General features: G+C 40.0%; 1 protein-coding gene across 1 annotated transcript; it reads left to right on the top strand.

Moving 5' to 3' along the window:
- The first annotated feature begins 16,375 nt into the window (after positions 1 to 16,375).
- On the top strand, positions 16,376 to 24,873 carry NMUR2 (neuromedin U receptor 2). The gene is made up of 4 exons (XM_072873621.1): positions 16,376 to 17,095; positions 22,100 to 22,184; positions 23,517 to 23,642; positions 24,614 to 24,873. Exons 1-4 carry the CDS (start codon positions 16,376 to 16,378, stop codon positions 24,871 to 24,873), a joined length of 1,191 nt encoding a protein of 396 aa, XP_072729722.1.
- Positions 24,874 to 25,140: the final 267 nt, after the last annotated feature.

Below are 25,140 nucleotides of genomic sequence, written 5' to 3'. Positions count from 1 at the left end.
GCTTGTCTTTAAATAACATCAGTGCCCTTTTTATAATTCAACCACTTTGCCATTAAGTAGTAAACAAACTACTTCTGCTCTGGGCATGCTGATCTGCATTTCCAAGACACATCGATAATAAACACTACATGTATTCTTCTGTCAAAGATATTAAATCATGGAAGACATCTGCACAAAAATAAGCAAGTGAGACATGAATGCTCAGAAGGGGAGGAGAAGGTCAGCTCTGAGGGAAGAAGGGTTGGAATATTATTTTTTAGCAATGATTCTATGATCTTTAGTCCTTAAGCTCCACTTTCTTGGTGTCATAATATAGCATAAAACATGAACTGTTAGTTGTAATCCCCTTGGGTTTATAGCATGTTTACACACACACACACATACACACGTATATGTCAGGCAAGGCTAATGAGAGATGGATATCAATGTTAGTATAGCAAATGGACTTAATACACTTTGTATGGCAGGTGTTATTTGATTCCTAGCAACACCTGAGACAGAGAGACTGTGCAAATGTCAAGCATACATCCAGGAAAAAGTTACATAGGAATGGATAATTTCAGAGTGGTGAGACACTTCACTGCTGCAGATTTGAGCAACTGAAACACTGGCAAAGGACTGCAGTGGTACAGCAGTACAGGCAAAACCCAGCCATCCTCGTCTCCCTGCAGTGCAAGAAAAGCTTTCGGTACATTTCCTCCCTATCCCACCATGATGCTGGATATCCTGCACATGGAAGTATGGACGCATGTTATGTTGGTAGGATCTTAGTAAGATTTCTATTTTGGTCCGGAGAATGAAAGAATGGCAGCAAAAAGAAATCAAGACATGAACAAGGAAAAGAGTCAGTAGGTTCAGTTAGGGACCCAAATGATTCTAGAGGTGCACAGCATATGCACAGAAGGGTGGAAGGAAGATGTAATGATATTCTCTTTGCAGATCTATGACTTCATTAAGAGGGCAGTTTCCTGTAATATCTCTGGTTACCTGTGGCTAGTGAAAAACCCAATTACCATCCTCTTCAACACACACACACAAAAGCAAGAGTGACTTTTGCCTTAACCTCTGTATCACAACAGATACAGAGCAGATTAATATTGCTTGCTTCAAATACTGTAAAGCTGAGATTTTAGTCTTTGTTCCTAACTGACTGCCTCCTCCTCTTCTATCAGAAGTTTCTGTCTTCAGATGCTTTAGTTTAGGTAGTTTAGTCAGGACTCTTTTCAAGTTATTATCTCTGTCTTCTTCTTCCGTCATTCATTTTCCCATCCTTACATGTTTATTGGTCCTAAGTGCATCTCTGTAACAGGACATTTATTAATATTCTGTGCAGCACTTTTCATTCTGGTGAGTCTTCCTCTCTCTTTTGTATGTGCATCCTTGTGGCTAACATTTTAAGAACGCAGTTAAGTAATTTGTGACTTTTCATAAATGTAGTCCTGTTTGGTTTTGGTTTTGGTTTTTGTTATTTTTGCTATAATAAGGAGGCAAGTAGATTCATTAGACAAGGTACTTGTCATTGAGCTCAGAGGAAAAGTAGGAGTAATCAGCTCCTGAATACAGTTAGAGGCAAAAACAAGTCAGAGTCATGTCTGCAGAAGTTTGGTTATTTATCACTTCCATTTTTCTGGGCTTCTCTTGCTAGACTTCTGTTTCTCCGTCTAGAAATCTGCATCCTGAACTATACATAGAAAAGATCTGGTCCAAAGAGGGTCTTAAATATGAGCCTGATTTTGATGTAAGCATCTTGAAACATGTGCAAGTATATTTTCATGAATTGGGCTTTTATTTTCCTGTTGCATTCAAGCTGTGATGATGATTGTTTTTAAAAATGGGAGCAGCTGTGCTGAAAAGTATGTGGATACCAGGTATTAGTACAATACTTCATTGCTTGAACTAAATTCCAAGTAAAATTACTAGAACATATTTCTAAATATGCAAAAAAAATTTAATGCATGTAACATTTTGGTTTGTTTGTGTGTAAATCAGGTGTAAATTATATGCCACCACTTTTTTATTTGCTTTAAACTGCCTAACTTTAGCTTTGCAAAAATGTTTACATTTTCCCTTTTCAAGCTGCAGTGGTTTCATTGCTGAAGGTATATTTCTGAACTATTGCACTCTATCAACAAAATTAGGAGATAATTTTTATCTATAGCTCAGTTAGTCATTTCAAAATTATTCCAAACAATCCCATTTTTGTCATTATGTAATCACATGTGGTTCTTAAAAGTTCCTCTTCATACTTTAGGGCATTTTCAGCATACAAGTGAAACAAATAACACAATCTAGGGAGGCAGAGAGGCAGCTGGGAACCATAAACATTGCATTCTTATAGAAGTTGAATTACTGACCCATTTTCCAGCCTTAGGCAAGTCACAGAAGTTTTTTACATTTCATTTGTCATTATTAATGGCCTTTGTTTGTCATATAAGAGAGAAGAAAGGAGGAAAAAATATTTTTATTTGTTCTTTGGAAAAATTTCAAAGCTATCTCTGTTTTCTGTATTTGCTTGTGCTTGGTGGGTACATATCCTCACCAGAATTTCACTGAATCTTAGCTACCTTCTGAAATAAATTTCAGATCTTGAGAAGAAATGCCTCCTCTACCACATTAATATGTTAGGGTCAGTTTTTAGTTAAAACAAAAACTAAATGAATGTTACCTTGGGAAATCTTAGAGCACATGTGAGTACTAACCTAAGGGTAGGGGCTCACTCAGCATGATGGTGAATCTAGGTCAGGCTCAAACCTCTTCTCTGACGGCTCCAGATCAGACATCTGAATCTGTTCACAGCAGAAAGAGTTTAAGTGTCAGACTTTTGGCTACTTTAGAATTAATGTAAAAAATGTGTAGGAACGGAGACTTGAACCTGGTGTCATACATGCTGGGGTAATACCCAGAGCACTGGGCTATTGACTTTTCTTGGAAAGGAACAAAGTCCTTCAGTGTGCTTCTTAGAAACCCACCCTGAAACAGAGAAATCTTTGCCTAATAAGTGTTGAAAATTAGTGCATTCACATGAAAGGTTTTGAGTTCAACAACTTGACATTTTCGGATAACAGTTCTCTTTCTACTGAAAAAAATTACCAGTTGAATAAATTATCTAATTAGGTCTAATGCATTCTGCATCCCTTCCCTTCCTCTCACTACTTTGGGATACTATGATATACTGTTCCCAGTTATTATCTATACAAAACTGCAAAATTATTCCAAAATCTTCAACCAGGATCCCACTGAGATGGAAAATTCCATTAAGGGGGAAAGTATTTGTATTTACCGGCCTTCAAATGTCAGGGAATATTGTTTTTTTTTTTTCCTGCACTGAATAGGTTTAAGACCGCAATCTTAAGCAGTAAATATCATGAGCTCTGCAAAAACTGTGCTTAAAATGCTTTTCCCAAAACCCTTAGAATTGATTAGTTGTATTCGACGAAAGCTGGGCAGATAAATCCCCAGAAAACTTCACATGTCTTCTCACATACTTAAAAATGCGATGGAAATAGAGACAGTAAATGAGATGCATTGATTTGCTTTCAAACAACATCAATACCTTGACCTTTTCAGAGTAGTACAGAAGCTTTAAAAACAAGTGTCAAGCATGAGTTATATTTTGTCTTTCTAAATATATACTTACATTGCTTGCAGTAGTGGTCAAGTTATCTATATATTTATTTTTTCATTTATTTAAAGACTTATTTTATATTTAGAACTAGGATAAACCACATGAAAGGGAAAACACTCCATGTATATAGTTTCATAGCTACCCTTTATATAGACACCCTATATACACCCATATAAGTGCACACATGTAGAAGTCCAGAATGTCCTTAATTTATCTTGTTAATAGTTTAACCGCTTATCTTTGAATTGAGCCCTATGTTTCCTGCCCTCTTTTCTGTGTATAATTGAGGCCTTGCCTCACAGTTTGTCTGTTTTGCATGAAAATGAAATGTCTGATGATGCATCCCTTAAAAGCTTGTCTGCTCTGTATGTAAATGCAATCTGGTCTCCCTAAAGTCTCCAGATACTATTTTTGAAGGTGACTGGAACTTTTCAGACGTCAGATACACAAATAACCGACCTGAGAAAAAGAAAATTGATGGTTATTAGAGACTTTTGGGTTCACTGGAAACACTAATGCTTGAAGACTTATTTTCTTTCTGAATTAGGAGGAATAACTGAAATCCTGAAATCTTTTGCTGAGTGAAAAATGTCTGAAATTCCAATAGTTTATTTTATATTTTTTTTATATATTAAAAGAATTATTCCAAGTTAACACTGGGTTATTAAAAACAGCTATTCCCTGGGTAATAATTTCAGTGCTGCTCTTGTCTTCTTGATTAAATGAGAAGCACTCTGAAACACTTAATGTTACTTTTCCAGTTCAATCTCTACTTAGCAGTAACTGTACTTAAAACTTATTTTAAAAGGTTAGAAAATATATAAAGGTCATGCTATGTCTGGCTGTATTTCACACTGTAACTTGACATGTTCTTAATGAAGTCTATCAAGTAATATTTATGACAGACCTCAAAATAATATCGAAATATTTAAACTAATATAAATGAAAATACAAAACAATATTTTGATATTAAAACCTTTGTTTTGACATTTCCAAGCAGATCAAATTTTACTTTCAGAAGTTTTCTGGAGGTGAGTAATTTCATCAAAATCAGTAGCATCTCATGAGGCATAAAACCCCCTGGTTTTCATTAAAACATTATTTCCCAAAAGAAAGCTGTTTTAACCACAAGCTTATAAATAGAGTTGATTCCTACCAAGAATTTAATTATTTTAACTTCTATACATCCATTTGTGAGCTTAAGATGGAGTCACAAAGGGCAGGACCAACTAGTTCAACATGAATTGTCCAAGGAGAGGATCAGGAGCAGAGAGAGTTTCCATGCTGCCAGGAAGGTTTGGCAAGAGAACAGCAGAGGAATGCAAAGCAGGTAGAAGCGGATGTCTTCATCACGTTGGAAAAGGTTGAAATATTACCAATGTTTTATCTCATTCTGCTCAGGATTTGCACAGACATGCAGCAACCCATGGCAACTTGTTCACGAGCAACTTGGACTTGTATTCACTGAGGTTGATGTTATCCACCAAAAAGGGGCAGTGCTCAGTCAACTCTCTTTCTAGTCCTGCTGAAGCGATAAATGGAAACAACTCTGATGGGCTGCAGCATATGCCCCATACCTGGGGACCCATCTCCATCAAGAGTGGGAAAGGGAAATGGGTATTTACTGCTCTTTTGTGATACTGCAGGTTCATTTGTCTGAGCTGCTTGAGGTGGCTTTGTTGCTTTCTTTATCTTGAGTGTTCCAGCTTAGATTAAACCACATCTGAACTCCATAGCAAATCTTTGAAATTAAAGTGGAAAAGTAGAAACAATTTTTTTCCCAGCTAACTGGGTAAACAGCTATTCACCAGAACTAATGTATGTACTGTCAGAAAACAATGTGGTTTCAAAAGTGCATTCAGCTGTTCAGTTCTTCGGATTTGGGTGTGGGGTTTTTTTCATTCTGCTCTTCAGGAGGTGTTGACATGCTTCCATGATACTTAGCTTTTTGTGCTTCAAATTTGGGCACTATCTATTTGAATGATACTGTGCATGTCTTTTAACATGCTCAAGGTAATCCTCTTTGCAGTGAAATACAGCACTATTCAAATAAGCTTTTTTGATTAAAGAGCATGTTTAATTTTCAGCCTGGTCTTTTGGGACCACTTTTCATCTCAGAGTTGACTTCAGATCTCAGAATTCTAGCTACAACAGAACAATACATCAGCTTCTTTTCTATATCAGCATGGCTGTTGCATGAAAACTACATATTTTCCTATTTTCACTCTTTTCTTTAATGTGAAGATACAGTAAGAGAACACCTTCCATGGCCTGTATTTAAAAATGCCAAGAGCAGTTAGAAAAAGCACCCACTTCAGTATAAACATGTATAAGGTCTGAAGAAAGAACCTTCAAGTTAATGTGTACAAAATCTGGTAGCAATCTAAAGATTTTCAAAATATCATGCAGCAGACTCAAATGGGCTTTAAAGTACTCCAGGGCTCTTGACATTATTGCAATTGTTGTCAGAGAAAGACATGATGCCTCTCAAAGCAGAATCTACATAATGCTCCCAAAAGGGTGGAAAGGAAGACAGCATTTCTTCTGGAAAGAGACAGAAACGCTTCATGATCTTCCTCCAGTGGGTTGCTGGTACAGCACAGGGCCAAATGCCAAAAAGTTTAAATCACTACAATTTTTGTAGAACTTTATACTTCCTCTATACCTCTCTGGGAGAGAGGGACAATCTTGCTTTGAAGGGCTGAGCTATTCATATCTATAAAGCACTTGAAAATCTCATGGGAAATTTTATAGCTATGCAAGGGTAGATGTGCTGAGGAAGATGAGCTTTTTCCCCACTGAGCACAGTCTTTTTCACACTGCGAAGCACCATCTACATTGCATTGTAGAATGCTTTTGAAAAAATCACTGGCAAAATGCATAGGCCTTGATTCTCACATCTTGAAGACAAAATCATGGCCTGTACACTTCATCTGAAAACTACCTATTTAGCACAGAGCCATAGTGTGAGCTGCTCACTCACCATAGGAAGTGTAATTTAGGTCTGTGAATAAATGTTTCTCAAAAGGGACCGGAGATGTGCAGATTACTGCCCTGTGTTCTGGTTTGAACCTTTTTTCAGCTAGCCAGTAAGAGTGGATCTTCTGCTTCTTTTCTAACTGACTATTAGGTATCATTTAAACCTCGTGCCTTCACAAATATGAGCAAATTCTCTGGTTTTCCATTAGCTTGGAGGCACATACAGCGCTGTCAGCCTGATCGACCATCTTCACTGTTCTGGGGACCTAATAAAACTATTAGCAAATATGAGAGATGCACAAAGTACTTCCTACATGTCTTCCCTTTCATTTCTGTTTTGTGTTAAATCACTTGTATGTCAGCTCTGAGACTTCAATTCAAATGGGTGTTGTGTAAGACCATGCATTTCAGAAGGTGGTGATTGTCAACCAAAAGAAAGCAAGCATAACATCTTCCAGTGACATGAAGGGCCACTGCAGTAATGCTGGAGGGTTTGGCAGCTGTGGGACACCCCAAAGTTTTAGGAGACTTACTGGCCAACACTGTGGCAATGCAAGGGTAATCAACGAGGCTTGGAGGGAGGAGCCTAGAAACCTTCAGTTCTAATGCTGGAACTCTTTTATGCCTTGAGAAAAAGTCCTGAATGTTTTCTATAGGTCATTTATTAGTGCGAGCAGACTATCCAGTACCAACTCATCACGCATCATATCCTCCAGGGAAATGGTAAAGTAGGTATTAAGTAGGACATTCTCAGTGTTGGGAAAATTTGTGTTATAGTCTTTCTCTTCTATTACTGGTAACATAAGGCTAGGAACCAAGGCTCTGATCAGCCTTTAAGATTCGAAGTCTCATGAGTACCAGAGAGACTTAGGGTCCCAGACACCACATAAATCTGGACCATGGATGCTGCTTCCTTTCTCTTCTGGGATGATAGAATCATTTCAAACAGCAGAAGAGAGAATAATGAATAACAATGATGTGGGACTAATTGGGTTTATACACAGTGTTATCTTGGAAATAGCAATGCAAAGAGCCATTCCTCAAATTTTAGTGGTAACAGCTTCCATGCAGCAGAATGCTAAAAAGGCAGACAAGTGCATACTAAAGTAAAGCTGGATGGGGAGCAGCTCTCTGAAAAGGACCTGGGGGTGCTGGTAGATAGCAATCTGAGCATGAGCCAGCTGTGTGCCTGGCAGCAGCAGTATCCCAGGCTGTATTAACAGGAGCATAGCCAGGACACTGAGGGAGGTGTTTATCCCCCCCAGATCAGCGATCATTAGCCCATATCTAGAATACTGCATCCAATTCTGGTTCCCCCAATGTGGGAATGACACTGATAAACTGGAGCAAGTTTAGGAGAGGTCACCAAGATGTTTGGCGCTGGAGCACTTGCCCTACGAAGAGATGCTGAGAGAACTGGTCTGGTTTCACCTGGGGAAGAGAAGGCTTCAGGCAACCTCAGAGCAGCCTCTGCAGCACCTAGGAGGAGGTCACCCCATGGTCCAGCCTGTGGTCTGACCCTACAACAGAGCCTGCTCTAAGCAGGAGGTTGGACTAAAGACCCCCAGAGGTCCCTTCCAGGCTGCATTAGCCTGTGATCCTAAGATCTTATTTCTTTATAGGTTACTTGTTGCTTCCTTCCTTTCTGTCTTCCTTCTTCCTCATCTCTGTCTTTACCTTTATGTATGTTTTTCATTTAGTGTATTCTGTTCATTTCCCTGTCTAAAGTTCATTTTGTCCTTTTTCATTTCCAATCCTCAGTGTTTCTTTGTTTATCTTCCTAACAGGTTATTGTTTCAAGGTTGTTAGGTCTTCTACTCCTCCATTTTATTTCCCTCCTTTGTCCTGCCAGCCATCATTAAGCTTTTCCTGTTTCAAGTAACATTAATCTTTAACCATTGATCTTTAAATAGAATTGAAAAAATAAAACATCAGGCTTTCTAGTTCTGTTTTCCTTACCTAATCTATTTCTGATGTAATTTCAGAATTAATATTACTACCCATTTAAATACAGCTTGCTGTGTTGAGAGAACAACAGGTTGACTCAGATTTGACTCATTTCTCTCTGATGCAGATGTTTGTTTTATTAAAGGTATTGTAGAATACGTTTGGATGTTTGGCAATAAGAGATATGTTTAGCATTTAGTACAATCAGAGCAAATCAATAGGGTTCTGGGTCATCTCAGGTCTAATTGTGGATCAGAGTCTGCAAATGAGCAGATAATGAAGGTGTCTTGGCTAGGCAAAACATTTATCAGTCTGGATGCTAAACTGGTCTCCCAGTAAAGAGAGACGGACTAAGCCAAATTTGTACAGCCACTGTACAAGTAGCATTGGGGAAGAATAAAGAGAGATGCACTGCAGCAGCTGTGGCCTCAGTGGGCCATGGTATAAGGAAATGTCGAAATAGCTTTTTTTTGCACCTGAAATGAAGAGGGCACAGTCTTCGTTCCCTTGTCTGTTTGCAGGGGTCTGTGTGGGAAGCTACTGAGCTTCATACTCATCTGTGGTTTGAGTGAGGGGAATAAGGCTCCCAAACTGGCAGACTGATCTAAAGCCTAGTGGAGAAGAACTGACCTAGTAAAGCCACTGAATTCAGAATTACCAAGTCACAGGGATGCTCAGGCCACCTAACCCCACACCCCAGTCCTGCATAGGAGAGCTGTTCTCGTTGCGTGGGGACTCTTCCTTGATCTGCTCCTCAGCTCTAGAGGGCATGGATAGGTTATTTTACCTTATTTTGCAGTTCTGCCTGGGATCATCTCACTACTGAGTGGGCTGCAAAGCACAAAAATGTTTTTGAGGTGTACAGCACAATTTGAAACAAGCTTTTTAATAAGTTAATCCAGTTTGCTTTGCATGTCTAAGGCCTATTAGGTTATTTGAAAACTATGGTACATTATCCCTCTGGCATGTATCTTTTTCATCACTGTTGTGTCTAGAGTTTTATTTCTCTCTCTAACCTTGTAGCAGGACACATTCAAAAGAACAGTACCATCCCTCACTGCATTTAACTAAACCAAGATATGACTCCTGGGGATAGTCTAATGGGGAAAAGAGCAGGAAGATAACATCATCTGCCAGCATATTAATGTTCCAAATTATGCACATCCTTCTTCATAAAGATGGTTTCATTAATTCCAAGTCAAATGATATTGATTCTCAATGTGACACAAAGACAGGTGATCACTGTCATCCAACTTGCAAAGCAATCTGAACAGCAGCTGAGGCAGGAGGGAATGGAAACTCTTGACAAGTGTTTTTGCCAAAGAGTCACCCTTATGAGCAGTAGACTAATACTTTTACTGGAGCCAAGAAAATTTAAACATGCATAGGTAATTTAAACTTGCCTTTGCTGAAATTAGAAGAAGAGGGAAAAATGCTGTCTAATTTCCAGTTTCTTAAATTGCATTATTGTTGTTGTTGTTGTTGTCGTTATTATTATTATTATTATTATTATTATTATTATTATTAAAGTAGCTCTGAACAAACTGTTCCACGGAGTATAAACTAACACATCACTGCATTTCTGGGGGAAATAGAAAGTGTGTATAGTTTTCCAATAGGAGCAAAACTTTTCAAATAAACTTTATTATTCTTACAGCAAGGTTACCTCCACACCAACCCTTAAAGAAAGAAATGTTCAGAAAATGGATTCTCTTAACATTTGTCTTACTGTTAGCTTTATATGTGATATCTGCTATATAAATTCCATGTGTCCCATTTATCATTTTCATTGATGGATTCAGTTCTCCTATAACAAATTGCTAACTTTCTACCACCTCCAATAATACAATGCATCACTGCCTTTCTCTGAAGACGTTAAGACTTGTCACTATGATTCCTTTGGTCTCATCAGTGCATATGTCTAATATATCCAGGCACTATGCAGACTCTATGATATGGATGGGTTTTTTTTCCAGTGGAGAAAAATCCTTGCCCAAATCCCAAGGTGTAGAACAGAAGCCAAATGGATGTGAGTTGAAAAATAATAAGGATGAGTCATGTCAGGGAAAGTAGTTAAGTCTCTTTTGGGTCAGACAATCAAGTGAGTCGAGCTCTCCCAAGAAACCTATACACCACAAGGAGAGGAAGAAACTGCAGTGGAATATCAATACTGTAATAAGATGCAGAGAACCATGGAGAGGTGCTGAATAATCTGATTCTTCCTGCGTAAATCTGAGTCCTGTAGTACCAGATCCCTCCTGACTCAGACAATCTGACTCATTCTGTACCGTGCTTGTGACTTCAATACATTTTCTGCCATGACAATCCTTTCATCTTCACCCATGTAAATCTGAGTTACTTTGTTGCAATGGACACATTCAGTACGACAAGATTTTCTGCATCAGAATTCTCTTTCAGTTCTTTTTGCTGCTCCCCTGCATGTCAAGCCTGAACCACATCCCTGCCTGCCACCCGCTACCTCTTCAAAGCATGAGCACACACAAACAACACACAAAGTGCCTACTAAAAAGGAAGGACATAATTCCCACTAATTTCTGGAATCGACACTAACAAAGCAATCCATTGCTGAAAGCCATGTCAGTAGGTACATCCACCCTGCTAGATAAGAGAGGACTAAGGACTGATTTTTAGCACTGGACTGTCCTCACTGTTCACCTGCTGGCTGGCTCTCTGGCCCTGTTTTCAGCTGTCCCAACAGCTTCTCAAAGAGAAAGCTTGGACATGGCTCCCTCTAAAGACTTGTCCTGATGGGAGGATGGATAAGACTGCACAAAATTGGGGTCTAAATTCATCTCAGCTTTTTAACAAGCTTGCTGTTAAACCTTATTACCCACTTTCCCTCTGCAGACAATAGGAAAAAATAAGCTCCTCCATTAAATACCTTGTGCTATGGTTTAGGACGAGTCACTTTCTAGAGGTTCCTCTTCCTATTGTTGAGTAAGGTAGGAGCCTGAAAAATCTGTGTAGACTCATTTGATGTTTTTAATGACTAAAGTTAGGCAAAACGGGTTCCACTGTTGAAGCGGCCTGTGTCTGCAATGTCTGTGTAGATTGCCAGCTGCTCCAGGCAGAGATGTGCCCTCCTTGGTATTTTGTACTGTAGTCATGAAATCCACTTCCTATGTGTGTTGATCGATATCCTGGGGACTTCAGATATCATGCACAACCATGGAAAAGTTGTCTGTGAAGAGCCTAGATAATTGCAAAATGACTTACAATAAGGCATGGAAAGGCTACTCCAGATTCAGCTGTTATTATAGTGCAGCTCGCTCCTCCAGCCTGGAGGGAGAGAAAATATACAAAATATACCTATGCATTTGATGGCTTGTTGAATGTTATGCTGAATATACTTAGAAAAAAAAGGACTCACATTCCAACTACTGTAGTGAACCAAACAAGCCTTTCAAAGGAGAAAAAAAAGTCAAATCCATGATCTATAATTATAGCTCAGTAATTTATAAGGGTAGCGGGGCTATATTTTTCTACCAATTGTGTTAACATATTGAGTGTAGTATGGCTTACCATTTCTACTTACCAGCTCTGTGCCCTCTTATTTCCCTCCTTTTCTTTGCATCCCTATGGGACAGAGATACGTGGTACTGCTAAGTTCTCAAAGGATTAAAACAGTGAGTTTTAACCTGCAGTTCTCAGAGCAGTGTGGCTCCACAGGCAGCTCCAAAGAGGTCCATGAAAGGAGCAGGGAAAGCAAGCTCAGACAGGCTGGATAGCAGTCCCTTCACACAGAATTTCTAAAGGATTTTGCACCTACCTTCAGTATCTACGAATTGGAGAAAGGGTGAAACCACTGAAACAACGGAATCTGATGGCTGCAAATGGAAATTAGAAATTAGAAATGAAAGGCCAAGTTGTAATTGCTGAAGACAAAAAAATTAGTGCGCTCGCTTGCCAAGAATTATGGCAAACCCTATACCTCTTCCTGCTTTCCCAATGAAGTAGGATGTCTTTCTAAAGTTGTGTGTACAGTAAGCATTACAGCACTTTCTTGCAAATCCTGAGCAACATCCTGTGCAGGGTTGCTCAGAGATATTAGTTCAAGTCCTGGATGCCAAGTGGACATGTCAGGGCGGTATTGTTTCTCAGATAATCAACAGAATTAATTAGTGTAGCACACCATGACATTAGCACAGCTATATTACTTCCAGTTCCACAACCAGAGCATATGAAGCTGGATGAGAAATGTCCTTGTCTCACCACATAGATATAAATATCCAAAAAAGCTTGTTTTGCATTAATAAAATTCTACATTCTGAAATGAGCAAGTATTCAGTGCAGACCATCGTAATGGCCCATAGTTCTTCGAAGTACATCCCTCTGTAAGCCTAAATGGAGGATGTATCCATTTGCTATACTCTGGATTACCTCCACCATTCTCTGTCTCTTTTGATGAATGTCTCCAATTTTCCCTAAAATGTAAAATTATTCACCATTTACTGACCTAATATATAGTCATTAATGGGTGCCCTTACAAGGGCTTTGGGAAACATGAAGGCACTTGAATTTACCTCTTCTTAAATGTGCACTTTGCTGCTCTCAATGGAGCACAGGAATGTCCTGTAGCACATTATGTCAGCTAAGGGAAAGATTCCACAATGTAAATGCGGTACAAGAGATACCACCAGCATGAGAGCAGAGTCAGTGCCTAAGGAGATAATGCCATACTCTGACTAGTATTGACACCATGCAAAAAAACCTTGTCTGGGTTAATGTTTCCAAATATTACACTACATTAATATGCATTACATAGTGTACATTACATTACATTAATTACATTACTATTACATAAAACTGCACAATTCTAAGGCCAGCATGCAGCACACCATCTTCCTTTGAGTGTATTACAGCAAGCACCAGTGAAGTATGCTTTATAATGAAAAATACCAAATGCTTTAATATTACTTTCAAAAGGAAAATCTGTTTTTATTTTCTGTCTCAGCTGTAAAAATAAAATATTTCCAGCCGTGCAGAGCCAGAGCTAGTCTTTGGTTAGGTATGCTTTCCTATCCTTATTGAGACAGATATGATAAAGAACACCAAATAAAGTTTCGAGAAATGAACTGAAATATATTTTCCACTCTCCTTGTCCTCTCCATCTGCCACTTAATCGTGGTCATAGCGACATGGTTCCAGGGGTGACCTGCTAGACAAATAGACCTGGTTTTGTTCTGTGCTTCTATTCTTACAGCTCGTCAGCACCCAAGCGCAGCAGGATCAGAAAGGATGGAGGAGGGAGAACAAGTGGAAGTAGACACAGGTGGGCCTAGCACACTTTCCAGTGATTTGATGTGTTTCTACAGCCCATTGCTTTCCTCTCATAGAGAGCGTGATGGGTATGGCTGCCCTGTTGGTTTTTTAGTAAATAACTCAATCCATTTTGGTTTCCTCTTCTGTAAGACTGAGTTCAAGCTGAACAGACCTCAAGTTTCTTTTTCAGTTTCTTTACAGAGGTTAACGTGTAAGAAGAAAAATGAAGACCAGTTTGGTAGTTACTTTAGAAGTGTTTACTCACCTCAGTTATGATGAGCTATAGAGAGTAGTGAAACTTACTGGGGAGGGAAGAAGAAATGGAAAGAAATGAAATATTGTTGAGAAATTAAGGGGAAAAAAACCCTGAAAGTTAAGCAGAAGTACAGCAAGTGTTTAGTCCTGCACAAATTGTCACATACTTGTCTCCTACTGTGCTCTGAAACAGTCAATCCTGGTCTCAACCAGGCATGCTGCTAATGATTCCTCTGTTCCTACCTCTTACACCAACAGCAGGGCAAAATCAAATTAACATTCTTTCAACATTGTTAAAAATGCAAGGAATCTCTTTAAGATGAATCCTTAGCAAAGGCAGAAATAAGACAAAAGAGCACACTTATAGCTCACCAATCCAATAAAACCTTTCAATCTGCTGAAGGAAATATCTCTGTGCAATGCTAAAATAAATGAGCAGGGTCTTTCTGACGGAGAGAGTTTATGTGCGAGATAATTTCAGCAGATTCAAAAGTAATCACAAGAGACATACTTCTGTCTTTTAGTGTAGTTGTTGTGGTACTTTCCATGCCTCTAACATTTTAAATGAATGCACAGAAATCCTCAGGCTCCACACATCGAATATGCCTCTGTGGGACCAAACCTCGGTTCTTTACCTCCTGCTGTTATTTTTGGAGACAGTCTGTGCTTATTACAGTATTTTTTCTTGCAAGGTTATTGGACTACTAGTAAACCAGAAGTTAAAGAGGGAAGGAGTAAAGGAGGCAGGATCTAAGCCTTAATTCTTAAGAGACAGAAAACAGGTTTTGTGTGGGATCAGTTTACTGTCTAGCCACTTATAGTGGAGCAGTTCGCACCTTCCTTGGAAAACTTGCTTTTGTCAGGATTTTGGAGGACATGCCAGCCAAAAGGGCTGTTCTTTTGCTCCTGGATGGTTAAAAATATGCAGTCTTAGATTAGTAGCTAGGGAGACTCAGCTAAAGGGTCAAACAGAGAAAAGAAGGTGGTTCTTCACACATAGACAGTAGACCCAAGGAGCTCCTTGCCAAAGGATGTTAGGGATGTAAAAAGTCTACATGGCTTCATGGAAGGGGATTGGGCAGGTACTCAAAAGTGAGAGCTAGTGAGAGGCACTGGGCAGACAAATTGCACATCAAGCTGACAAAATCCCCTAAACTAGCCCTCAGCTTTTGCACCTGTTTGATTCCAAACAGCTAAACTTCTTCTGAATCTCAAAAGATGACATCCGTGTACTTTTAAGCTTTTTTGTTTTAGAGAAATTCAGTAAGGAATTAAGCATTCATAAGGAGCTAAATGATTGCTTTTGACACAGCCATCATCCTTGCAGGATACACTTTTTTGGCTCAGAAAATGTGTTTGCAGAATGGTTGTCATTCAGGAAGAAAGAAAAGTTTATTTAAAAATTGGGTAAATTTAGTCCCGGAGGCAATAAATATGTCTGTGGAATAATAGGGTCCTCAGAAAGATTCCCAAAACAAGGCTATCTAAGAATATGGGATCAGATTCCAGCATATTAGGAAAGTGGGAAAATATTTTGATACCAGTAAGAAGAGCAATTAAAATCCTATGTCAGATTTCAGGAGAAAAAAAAATATACAGTGTTTAAAAAAAGGCTGAAACATTATAGTAGCCCAATTCCACATGAATGACTACAAAAACAGGTTGGCTTTCTACTGATTGAACTCTGTTTCCAAGTACTTGTTGCCGTAGACAACAGAAAATAAAAATCAGCAGAGATCTGAAAAATAAAATCATGCCAGATTTTTTTTTTTTTTTGCTTGTTGCTCGTAACGGGATGTAGCATCAATATAATTTTGTAAAAGCTTTTTGGACTGAGTTTTTGGGGGTCTTTTTGGTCTGGTTTCCCACTCTCTGACAAATACAAACATCTTGCAGCTTGTCTCGCATCCTATATTTCAGATTCCCAGCTCTCTAAATCCCACATTGCTGATTCTGTAAATGCATCTGCTACGGGAGCTGATACAAGAAGCTGGAACCTCTTTTCTTACTCTATAATCTAATGCACTTAGCGAGCCAATGAATATGTGTGAAAGGAGGGGCTTTCTGGCTAAGGGACTCCTTGCAGGGGAACAGCTGTTACAACAGCAAAACCTTAACCGAAGCCAGGCAAACACACTCACTCACATCTCTCAGTAGCTTTGTGTATCTAGGTCTGGCAAGACAACCCCCCCTTTCTTCCTCTCTCTGCAAAAAGTGAGCAAACTAGCACGGAGAAACTTAAAAAAGACTGGATCTCAGTTGTGAAACATTTCAGCAGATCCAGTAATGGCCTGGATTAGTAATATCTCCTGGTTTAATCACCTTGCTCTAAATGAAGAACGTTTCAGGAGGTACTTAAACAGCACTGAGGATTACTTAGCCTTCCTATGTGGGCCCAGACGGAGCCATCTGTTCTTGCCCATGGCTTTGGTGTACACCTTGATCTTCATTGTTGGGGTGGTAGGCAACTTTTTAGTTTGCCTGGTAATCCTCAAGCACCAGAACATGAAGACCCCTACCAATTACTATCTCTTCAGTCTCGCCATCTCAGACCTGCTCGTGCTGCTTTTCGGGATGCCACTGGAAGTCTACGAGATGTGGAGCAACTACCCCTTCTTGTTTGGGCCCATCGGCTGTTATTTGAAGACAGCGCTCTTTGAGACGGTGTGTTTTGCTTCCATCCTCAGCGTGACCACAGTCAGCGTGGAGAGATACATTGCCATCCTCCATCCTTTCCGTGCCAAGCTGGAGAGCACTCGCAAGCGTGCCCTGAGGACCATTATGGTGCTCTGGGTCCTCTCTGTCCTTTTTGCCCTCCCCAACACGGGCACCCATGGCATCATGCTGCAGTATTTCCCCAATGGCACTCTGGTCCCTGGCTCTGCTACCTGCACTGTAGTCATGCCCATGTGGATCTACAACTGTATTGTCCAGATTACTTCTTTTCTCTTCTATGTGCTGCCTATGGGGGTAATAAGCGTGCTGTACTATCTGATGGGACTAAGAGTAAGTCCTACTCTGACTGTGCTATGTTTCCTTAGCTCATTCTTGTGTGTTTGTGTCTGTATGTGTCTTTTAAGTGATTGCAGCTTTTTCTTGCCCATCTGTTTTCCCCCCAAAAAGCAAAAGTATTTCAAACCTCTGAAAACAGTGGATCCAACGTCTTCTTTGGTGTGATCCCATTCTGAAATTAGAATAGCTATGTTGGGGAATAATTTACCCTAATCTTTTTTTAAAAACTTACCGTCACTGCTTCTCACATTTGAATGTTACTTAAACTTCCGAGTCTGTGGATTGATTCCAGCCTCTCTGATATTTGCACCTTTGCAGTAGGGACTAGAAGGAAATAGACCAAAAGGAAAAAGTGAAAAGAATAAAAAGGAGCAGGCTAGTGATTGAATCTTGTGTATTGTTTTTTTCCCCTCTTCTTGTGACTGTGGAATTTCCATTACATTATTTTTCTCCTTCCCTGGATATGGTGATAATATTCAGTTGTTAAAACTCACAAAGCTGTCATAAACTGAAATCCTACCTTATTGCTGCAGCTAGCAAATTCAGCAATCGTTTCTTTATATAACTATGGCATAGTTTCACCATCGATTAAGACTACCTTAGAGTTCATATTCATTCTCTCTTCAGAAAGTGAGACTAGTTTTACCAAGTATTTATCATTTAAATACATGGATAAAACCATCAGCATCACAGTATTATAAAACTATGTAGCACAACACTGAAATGCACTGCTAATCATAGCGAGTCGATGACTTTTTTTCTTCTCGTGCATTACATATATTTTGAAAATATAGATCCTATCTCATAGCACTGAATATAACTTAAATTTTAAAAAGCTCTGTCTGATCATATAGCAAGAAGAGGATGCAATATGCTAGTAGAGATGAATGAACTTACCGAATAATGTGCAAGAAATTCAACCAAATCTCTGCTGGTGTATATATCATTTTGTTGTGCTGGCTGATATTTACTGTTACCTGAAACTATACAGAAGCAATTTTTCCTTACCCGGGAAAAGCCACAAGGATTAACTGCCAGAAATCCATAGCACACAGCAGATCTTTGAAGCAATGAATGGGTTAAATTATCCCCATTGCCCAGTGGCTGTCGTGGGGTGTTTACATAGTCTCACTGAAAATTTTGCAAAATAAGACCTGAAGGGAGGAAAAAGTGCTGAAAATATAGCTGTTACAAAAAGGAAAAGAGAAATCCCCCAACTAATAAAAAGAAGTCTTGAAGATTGCAATAGTTTGTGTTTGTGGCAGCAGATATTCCTAATCCCCATCCCAGAAGAGAAGCTAGATACCAGACAAGGGCTACTCCCCCAGGACTTCTGTATATTCACAGGTATGTTCAAGCTGTCTTTCCTAAGGGCTGCAATGTTCATTGTTAATGCCTCTGCTTTTCTGTATATCCAACTCAGACTTCCAAATTTTAAACAACATCCATTCTGGGTGTATCTGCATTGCACTCCAAACTGCACTAGGCAAGATAATTTCATTTTTTCAACAGAAATGATAGAAGAATGGTGTATATATATAATTTTTCAAGAGAAGACACTTTTTATCTGCTCACAGAGGATGAAATCTGTGAAACTTCAGCAACACTCCAGAGTCTCCTGAGTGCCATGTTTTGCTCATAGACTGTAGTGGAAAAGCTCAGAGTTGATCCAAAGGCTGTACAACGGCTCAAATTCAGCAAACAGAGACATAGCCTTTCCAAGTCCAGGCTTTGTGGAACGGGCATTTCCTCACCAAAGTTTCTCCCTCAAGCTTTGGCAGTACTCAGGAGAGCCTCAGGATGCAATACAGAAGGAAACATGTGTGACATGTTAAGCAGCTGTGAGAAGGTAGCAAACATGGGTCATATGGTAGCTGAGTTAATTTTTAATTTTATTCCTTGAAAAAGGAAAAAATACATTTGTCTTTTTCACTGGGAAATTTATTGCCAACAGAGCCATCAGGTTGATCACCTCATGATCAATTACCTCATGATCTGCTTGGATATAATTTTAAGTCTTGATGGTTTAATACTGCAGTGTTATGGTCAATAGATAGTTCCAGCATTAGTGTAAAGAAGAGGACACTGATGATTACATTGTAGTCTCATTAGATTTGACTGTGGAAGCTTCCTGCTGCCTCTTTCATGGGGTCCTCATCATAGGTGCCTTTAGGACCAATCCCTAAATCAGACAGGCTCTTCTTTAAACCCAGTTCAGCTGTTGGGCTACTGATTGCAACCTTTAGCCAAAAAGCTGAGGAGGAAGAGGAGGAGGAGAAAATGAGAACATTGGGAAATGGCTGCTTGTAGAAGCTAATACCTGCAGCACTGATAGAGTTGGGGTGGCACTGCTTGGGAAGAAGTCTGCATTGCAGCAGGATTCAGTGCAAGGTCCCTGTCCATTTCTGTTAAACTGATGTCTAAAAGGACACAGGGATAGGTGGTTAACACTGGTTGTCTAAAAGTCAGACTCTATTTAACAAAGATTTTTGACAGTGAATGAAGGGAGTGGAAAGTCCAGAGACTTATTTATCCCACCTACTTCAGACATCTGTGAGGGGATCTAGATGGTCAGATGGGATGAGATTGACCTCACCTAGGCAGGACAATTCTTCTGCTAAGAGTCCAACATTTATCTTAGTGTCACTTCCCCTCAGTAACACGTTGGACACACTGGTAATTTTTATTTCAGTTGTCTTTGAATCAAGACAACTTATTCTTGCCAATGCACAGCTGGTCCAGATTTTATCATCAAAACCTATTTTGCCCCCTGAATGCCCAGTTGTTAAAACCAGAATCATCTGTGGACAATTACTGCCTTTGGCCAATTTCTGCAGAGCCTAGCACACTCCTGGAAGAGTCTGTTCCCTTTCCATGGAGGTTGTTCAGCAAACCTTGCACCCACTAACACACTTTCCTTTGCAATGGGGGTGAGCTAAGAGTACACCCAGGCTGCAGTTCAGCAGATAGGTGGCAACTACTTCAGCCAAATCACTGAAATAGGCAGGACTGCATGCTATATCACAAGCCATGTGGTTTTTAAATACCAATTTTTCCATCCACTGGAGAGAAAGTTTGGTCACCACTAGTGTCAGACAGGCCAAGGAGCTTACAGAAGCAGTCCTCCTGCTGTTGCTGAGTGGCCTCACTAGGTTTGCCTGGGGATAGGTTAGGCCCTAATTTTACTCTGCCTTTTGATTTCTAGGATGAAATGCTGTAGCTAATAAAGATGTGAGGGGAAAATCCAATTTTCAGCTTCTTGCTCCAGACACTTTTAATTCTTTGCAGTGAATGGGTAACATCCATCTCCAGGCAACTCTACATAGCCTTATACATCCACAGTGATGTAAAAGTAACCACTACCCTGGCTGGAGTTCTCCCTCTGTCAAACCACTGGCATGAACTCAAGTTACAACCTTTGCCATGGACTCGTTTCTTTGGGTTTTTTCCTTCTTCTTTGTCATAACTCATTGTTTTATTAAATTGCAACTGCTGAGTTATTCTTACTAGTTACACTGCCATCTATTATCACTTGAGGCTAAAGAGGAGCCTTATAGCATCATCAAAATGACAGGAGGAAGGTGAAAAATAAAGATACATGTGTCTCTGGTTTATTACAGCATCAGAGCACTGTATTCTCTGAGGCTTTGGAATATGCCTGGAATAGATTACTGTTGAGACTGAAAACCACTGAAGGGAAACTAGGGATTTTAATCAATCTGAGCAGACATTTATCACTAGAAATGTTTCAAATCAACTGAGCCTCTTCCTCAAGCAACTGTGGCTATGACTGAAAGTTACAAAGGGAACAATGTGAAAAGTGAGAGGCTGAATTGCACTATAATTGAATATGATTTGATTTACATGTATTTCCCTTTTATGGGTTTTATGAATAAATAGAACATTGAAAGAAAGTCTCATTTGATCATCCTTACAGAAAAGTATTGTTAATCAAAAATCAGGAAGCAAAGTCACAGTGTAAAAGGCAAAAGAAAATGGCACAACTAGCATGTTTTCACAAGATTTGTACAATTCCAGATTGATTTCTGTCTTTTCCCTCATTCCTGATATTCCTTCCCATGTAATTAAAAGTTTTGTTTCCAGTTTCTCTCAGTTGAAAAAAGCGTCACTCCCAATCTGTTGGCTAATGAGAAGTTCCCACTTCAGGAAGCTGGGTCCAATTATGCACTCTCCATAGATGATTTCTTTTCTAATCAAAGCAATTGTCCTGATTATCTAGCCCTGGTCTTTTCACCACCAAAGCACTAGTGCTCTCACTGTAAGCATATTGGGGAACCATTTCAGGGAGGATCAGATTATTATTCTTTATGTCCATTTTTTAGAAGTCCAGGAAAAACTACTGGAGAAAAAAACCCCACCTTGTTGTAATTGAGCACTATGTGGCTGAATCTGTGCATATCTTGCACACTGGCTGTCTGCAAGAGAGCATATATGGGTTTTGTTCATTGGATGGATTGAATATCAATTTGTCCAAACACTCAGGGCATGAAACAAACTCCCTTGAATTCTACAGGAATTTTTCCAGTTATTACAGCTGTGTTTCACTGAGGCCTCTCTGGGTATTTTTTGGATCATTGGTTTGTGCTTAATTGTGGGGAACCCTTTTAGGAAAATAAACAAACAAACAATATTTTGCTAGAAGATAAAATAATGCCTAGCAATATACTGTTGAAATTGAACACAAAGTGGGAACCAAATATTGACTCATTGAGAAAGGACAAGTGAGGACCTGAAATACAAATTTGCTGTAAATATGCAGTCTCGGATGCATAAAATCTGCAGATTGTTTTGAACCTAAAGCTTCAATGTTTCCCTAGACTAAAACCAAAATTTAAATGTAGATTTTTTTCCATGAGTCCTGAGTTGCCCCAAATTTTGCCTTCTCAAACTACAGCTATCAAAATATCAAACAGGCTATGTCTGGTGGGGATGTCATCTCCTGTCTAAGCTCTCCTTTGGTTTCCCTCCTTTTACCAGCTGAAAGGAGACAAATCTTTGGAAGTAGAGGAAATGGCTGTGAATGTTCAGAGACCATCCAGGAAATCAATCACCAAGATGTTGTGTAAGTAGTGAGTCCTTCTGTGTTTTATTTACCATGGACAAGAGGGTGACCAGGTCCTGAAGGGTATCAAGTAAATTCACTGGATACAAGAGTTATGAGATGAGTAGCTGTGATTAAAAAAAAAAAAAAAAAAGGCTTATTGCTGCTTTATCTGGACTTACAGGGCATGGGAGTGAAACACCATAGATGATAACTACCAAAAGACTCAGAAGGCAAATTTTCCTCCCCAGCACGAGAGGAGGTTGAGCAAACCTACGTGTCAGATGCTTTCATGTCAGCTCTCTAATATCCCTCACTCCAAACCTGGCTCTTGCAACCCTCTAGGGAGAATCCCTCTTTTTCAGAGTGCAAAGAGTCTATCTTGTACATTTTTAAAGACAGATGTACCTCTGTTCTGCATCACCCCATGAGCTCTTCTCATGAACAGGAAGGTCCTCCCAAGCCACATACATAACCTGCTGCTGACTTAACAACTTAGACCTTCCCAAGAAAAAGTAGGACCTACGCAGACTTGCGCATTGTATAGCATTCAGGAGAATTCATGCTCCAACTACCCTGAAAGCACTGACATCACTTCCTAATTTAGGGCTGTCTTTAAGGCAAAGATCACCTTGCTACTGAGATGGTGATTATGCAGGAAACATAAATCACCTTCAATATTTCCTGCCAGAACATTATACTTTTAGGCACCTTAAGTCACCTTCTGAACTAGGAAATTGTACTTTGAAGTCAGCCTGATTTTCTGTGCCCCATGGCTGTGACCACAGATGTTCATAGGACCCCAGTCTGGAATGGGTTTGCAAGAGTCTGTACTAGAGCCAGCACAGGCCAAGTTGTGCTTGGAGGCAAACTCTTTTCCTTTCATGCTGAACAGTGCACCTAGACAGCCATCATCAGCAGATGGTTCCTATGGTCTTATCCTGCTATGTGATGTACAAATAGTGCACAGAGGAAATTCACTCTACGGCATAGTGGAGTCAGTGTGTCCCAGGTACCACGGATGGATCCAGATGTCTCACTGGCAGTTTCTTCATTAGGCTCTGTACATGCCACAACATTACCTGGCTGTTGCCTGCTCTGTTTGAGTGTCATTGTGTCTGCATGCATTGAGTTACATGGAAATCAGTGGAAAGTTTGTTCTTTTAGCTGGTAATGTTTTTCAGTGAGCACTGCAGAAAGACAGAAAGGATGGCAAAAGATTTGAAACAATGAATAAAATTTGTAAATTTAGTCTTTCATCCAGCTTTCTGAACTCTCCCTGCTCTGTGCAGGCTAGTGAACCATATCCTTCCATAACTGACTTGTTTTTCTTCTCCCCTTTCTCCATGCTAGTTGTCCTCGTGATGGTTTTTGCTATCTGCTGGGCTCCGTTCCATATAGATCGACTCTTCTTCAGCTTTGTTGTGGAATGGACTGAGCCTCTGGCTAATATATTCAACTTAATTCATGTGGTGTCAGGTAAAGTTTTCTTCTTCCACTTGCACAGGGGTTGGGAAAAAAAAGAGTAATTGTGAGTGGTTTACTTGAAATATGTAGTCATTTATTTTGTAGGTGACATGAGGCATGCATGGAAAATCTTCCTGGGGTCTGGTAGCCAGTGACAAGAATTGTGCCTTAAATAAAAACAGCATGCAAGTTTATGCAACTTTCAAGATCTGGGCATGTTGCCCAATACAGTTGTCTGAATATTCACAAAGAATGAAAAAAAAAAACCTAGGATATCATACATCATTACCAGCTGCTTTTCCTTCTTGGAAATGTTCAGAAATGAAGACTGCTGTCATTCAGCTGCTTTTAATGAATACACAGCAGCAGGCATCATCCTCCAGAGGGTCTCTCTGGCAAACAAGAAACCTTACCAAATGGCAAGACAAAAGACTTACATACTGCTCAGAAGTGGGTGATATAACCAAATGTTTATGGCCCTGCCAACCATAAAATGAAGGCTTTTTCAAAGAGGAATCTTATTTTCAGTCTGCCATGGGAAAACACTGAATGTGGCCATTAGGCAGCTCAGACAAATCCAATCTCGTGCAATTGTCCTGGTGTGTTGTAAGAAATTAGCTCCCCTCGGCTGGAAGTTGTCCTCTGACAGCTTTGATGGGGGCACCAGCTGTGCAAATCCTGCTGTGGGGATGAGGGCTGTGCTGGAGGCAGGTCAGTACAGCTCAAGAGAGAGCTGGTTCCTGAACAGCTGGAGATAGTGAGCTCCAGTTAATATTCTCTCCCACTTTCCTTTCCCTGTGTGCTGCAGTGCCTGAGCTAGCCTTGGTGAGACATACCTTTGCCTCCGCCTGGATGGTAGCAGGCAGAGGCGTGCTGTCACTGTCTCCACCCTTGCACCCAAGCTTGGTGGAGCAGTATAGGTAATGAAGAGATTTTCCTCTTCTGATACTGTTCTCTCCTTTCCCCCACCCTTGTTCTCCTAGGTGTTTTCTTCTATCTGAGCTCTGCCGTGAACCCCATCATTTACAATCTGTTGTCCCAGCGCTTCAGGATGGCTTTCCTCAGTGTGATCTCTCCTTGCTGCAAGCATTGGGCCCCTAACCATCCCACCAGCAGGATTCCTGCCCAGCAGAGCATCTTTGTGGTTGAGGACCACAATCTCATGGACTCTGCTGAAGACACAAGTCTCCCTGGCACCCACAGAACATCTGTCAGCAGTTCTCAGCTCTCCACTGGTTTGTGACTTTCCATATTGTGAACCAGGTGAGAGAGAAGTTAAAGAAAATGACTTAAGAAACAAAAAGAGAAGAAACCCTCCTAAAAGACTGATTTCAGCAAGAAGAGCTCACAGACGTGTCTTGTTGAAGGAATGAACAAGGAGACTGTAATTAGCAGGTGGTTGAGAAGCATTGTATTATCCTCAATCTAATAGGAGGGCTGGAAATCTCAGCTTACTGGCGGCAAGCTATGCCAGCAAAGAGCTGCTTTACAAAAATGAGACACACTCCCA

This window comes from Ciconia boyciana, chromosome 9 (assembly GCF_034638445.1).
Source record: "Ciconia boyciana chromosome 9, ASM3463844v1, whole genome shotgun sequence".
NCBI classification, from domain to species: domain Eukaryota; kingdom Metazoa; phylum Chordata; class Aves; order Ciconiiformes; family Ciconiidae; genus Ciconia; species Ciconia boyciana.
This window is presented reverse-complemented; position numbering and strand designations above follow the sequence as displayed.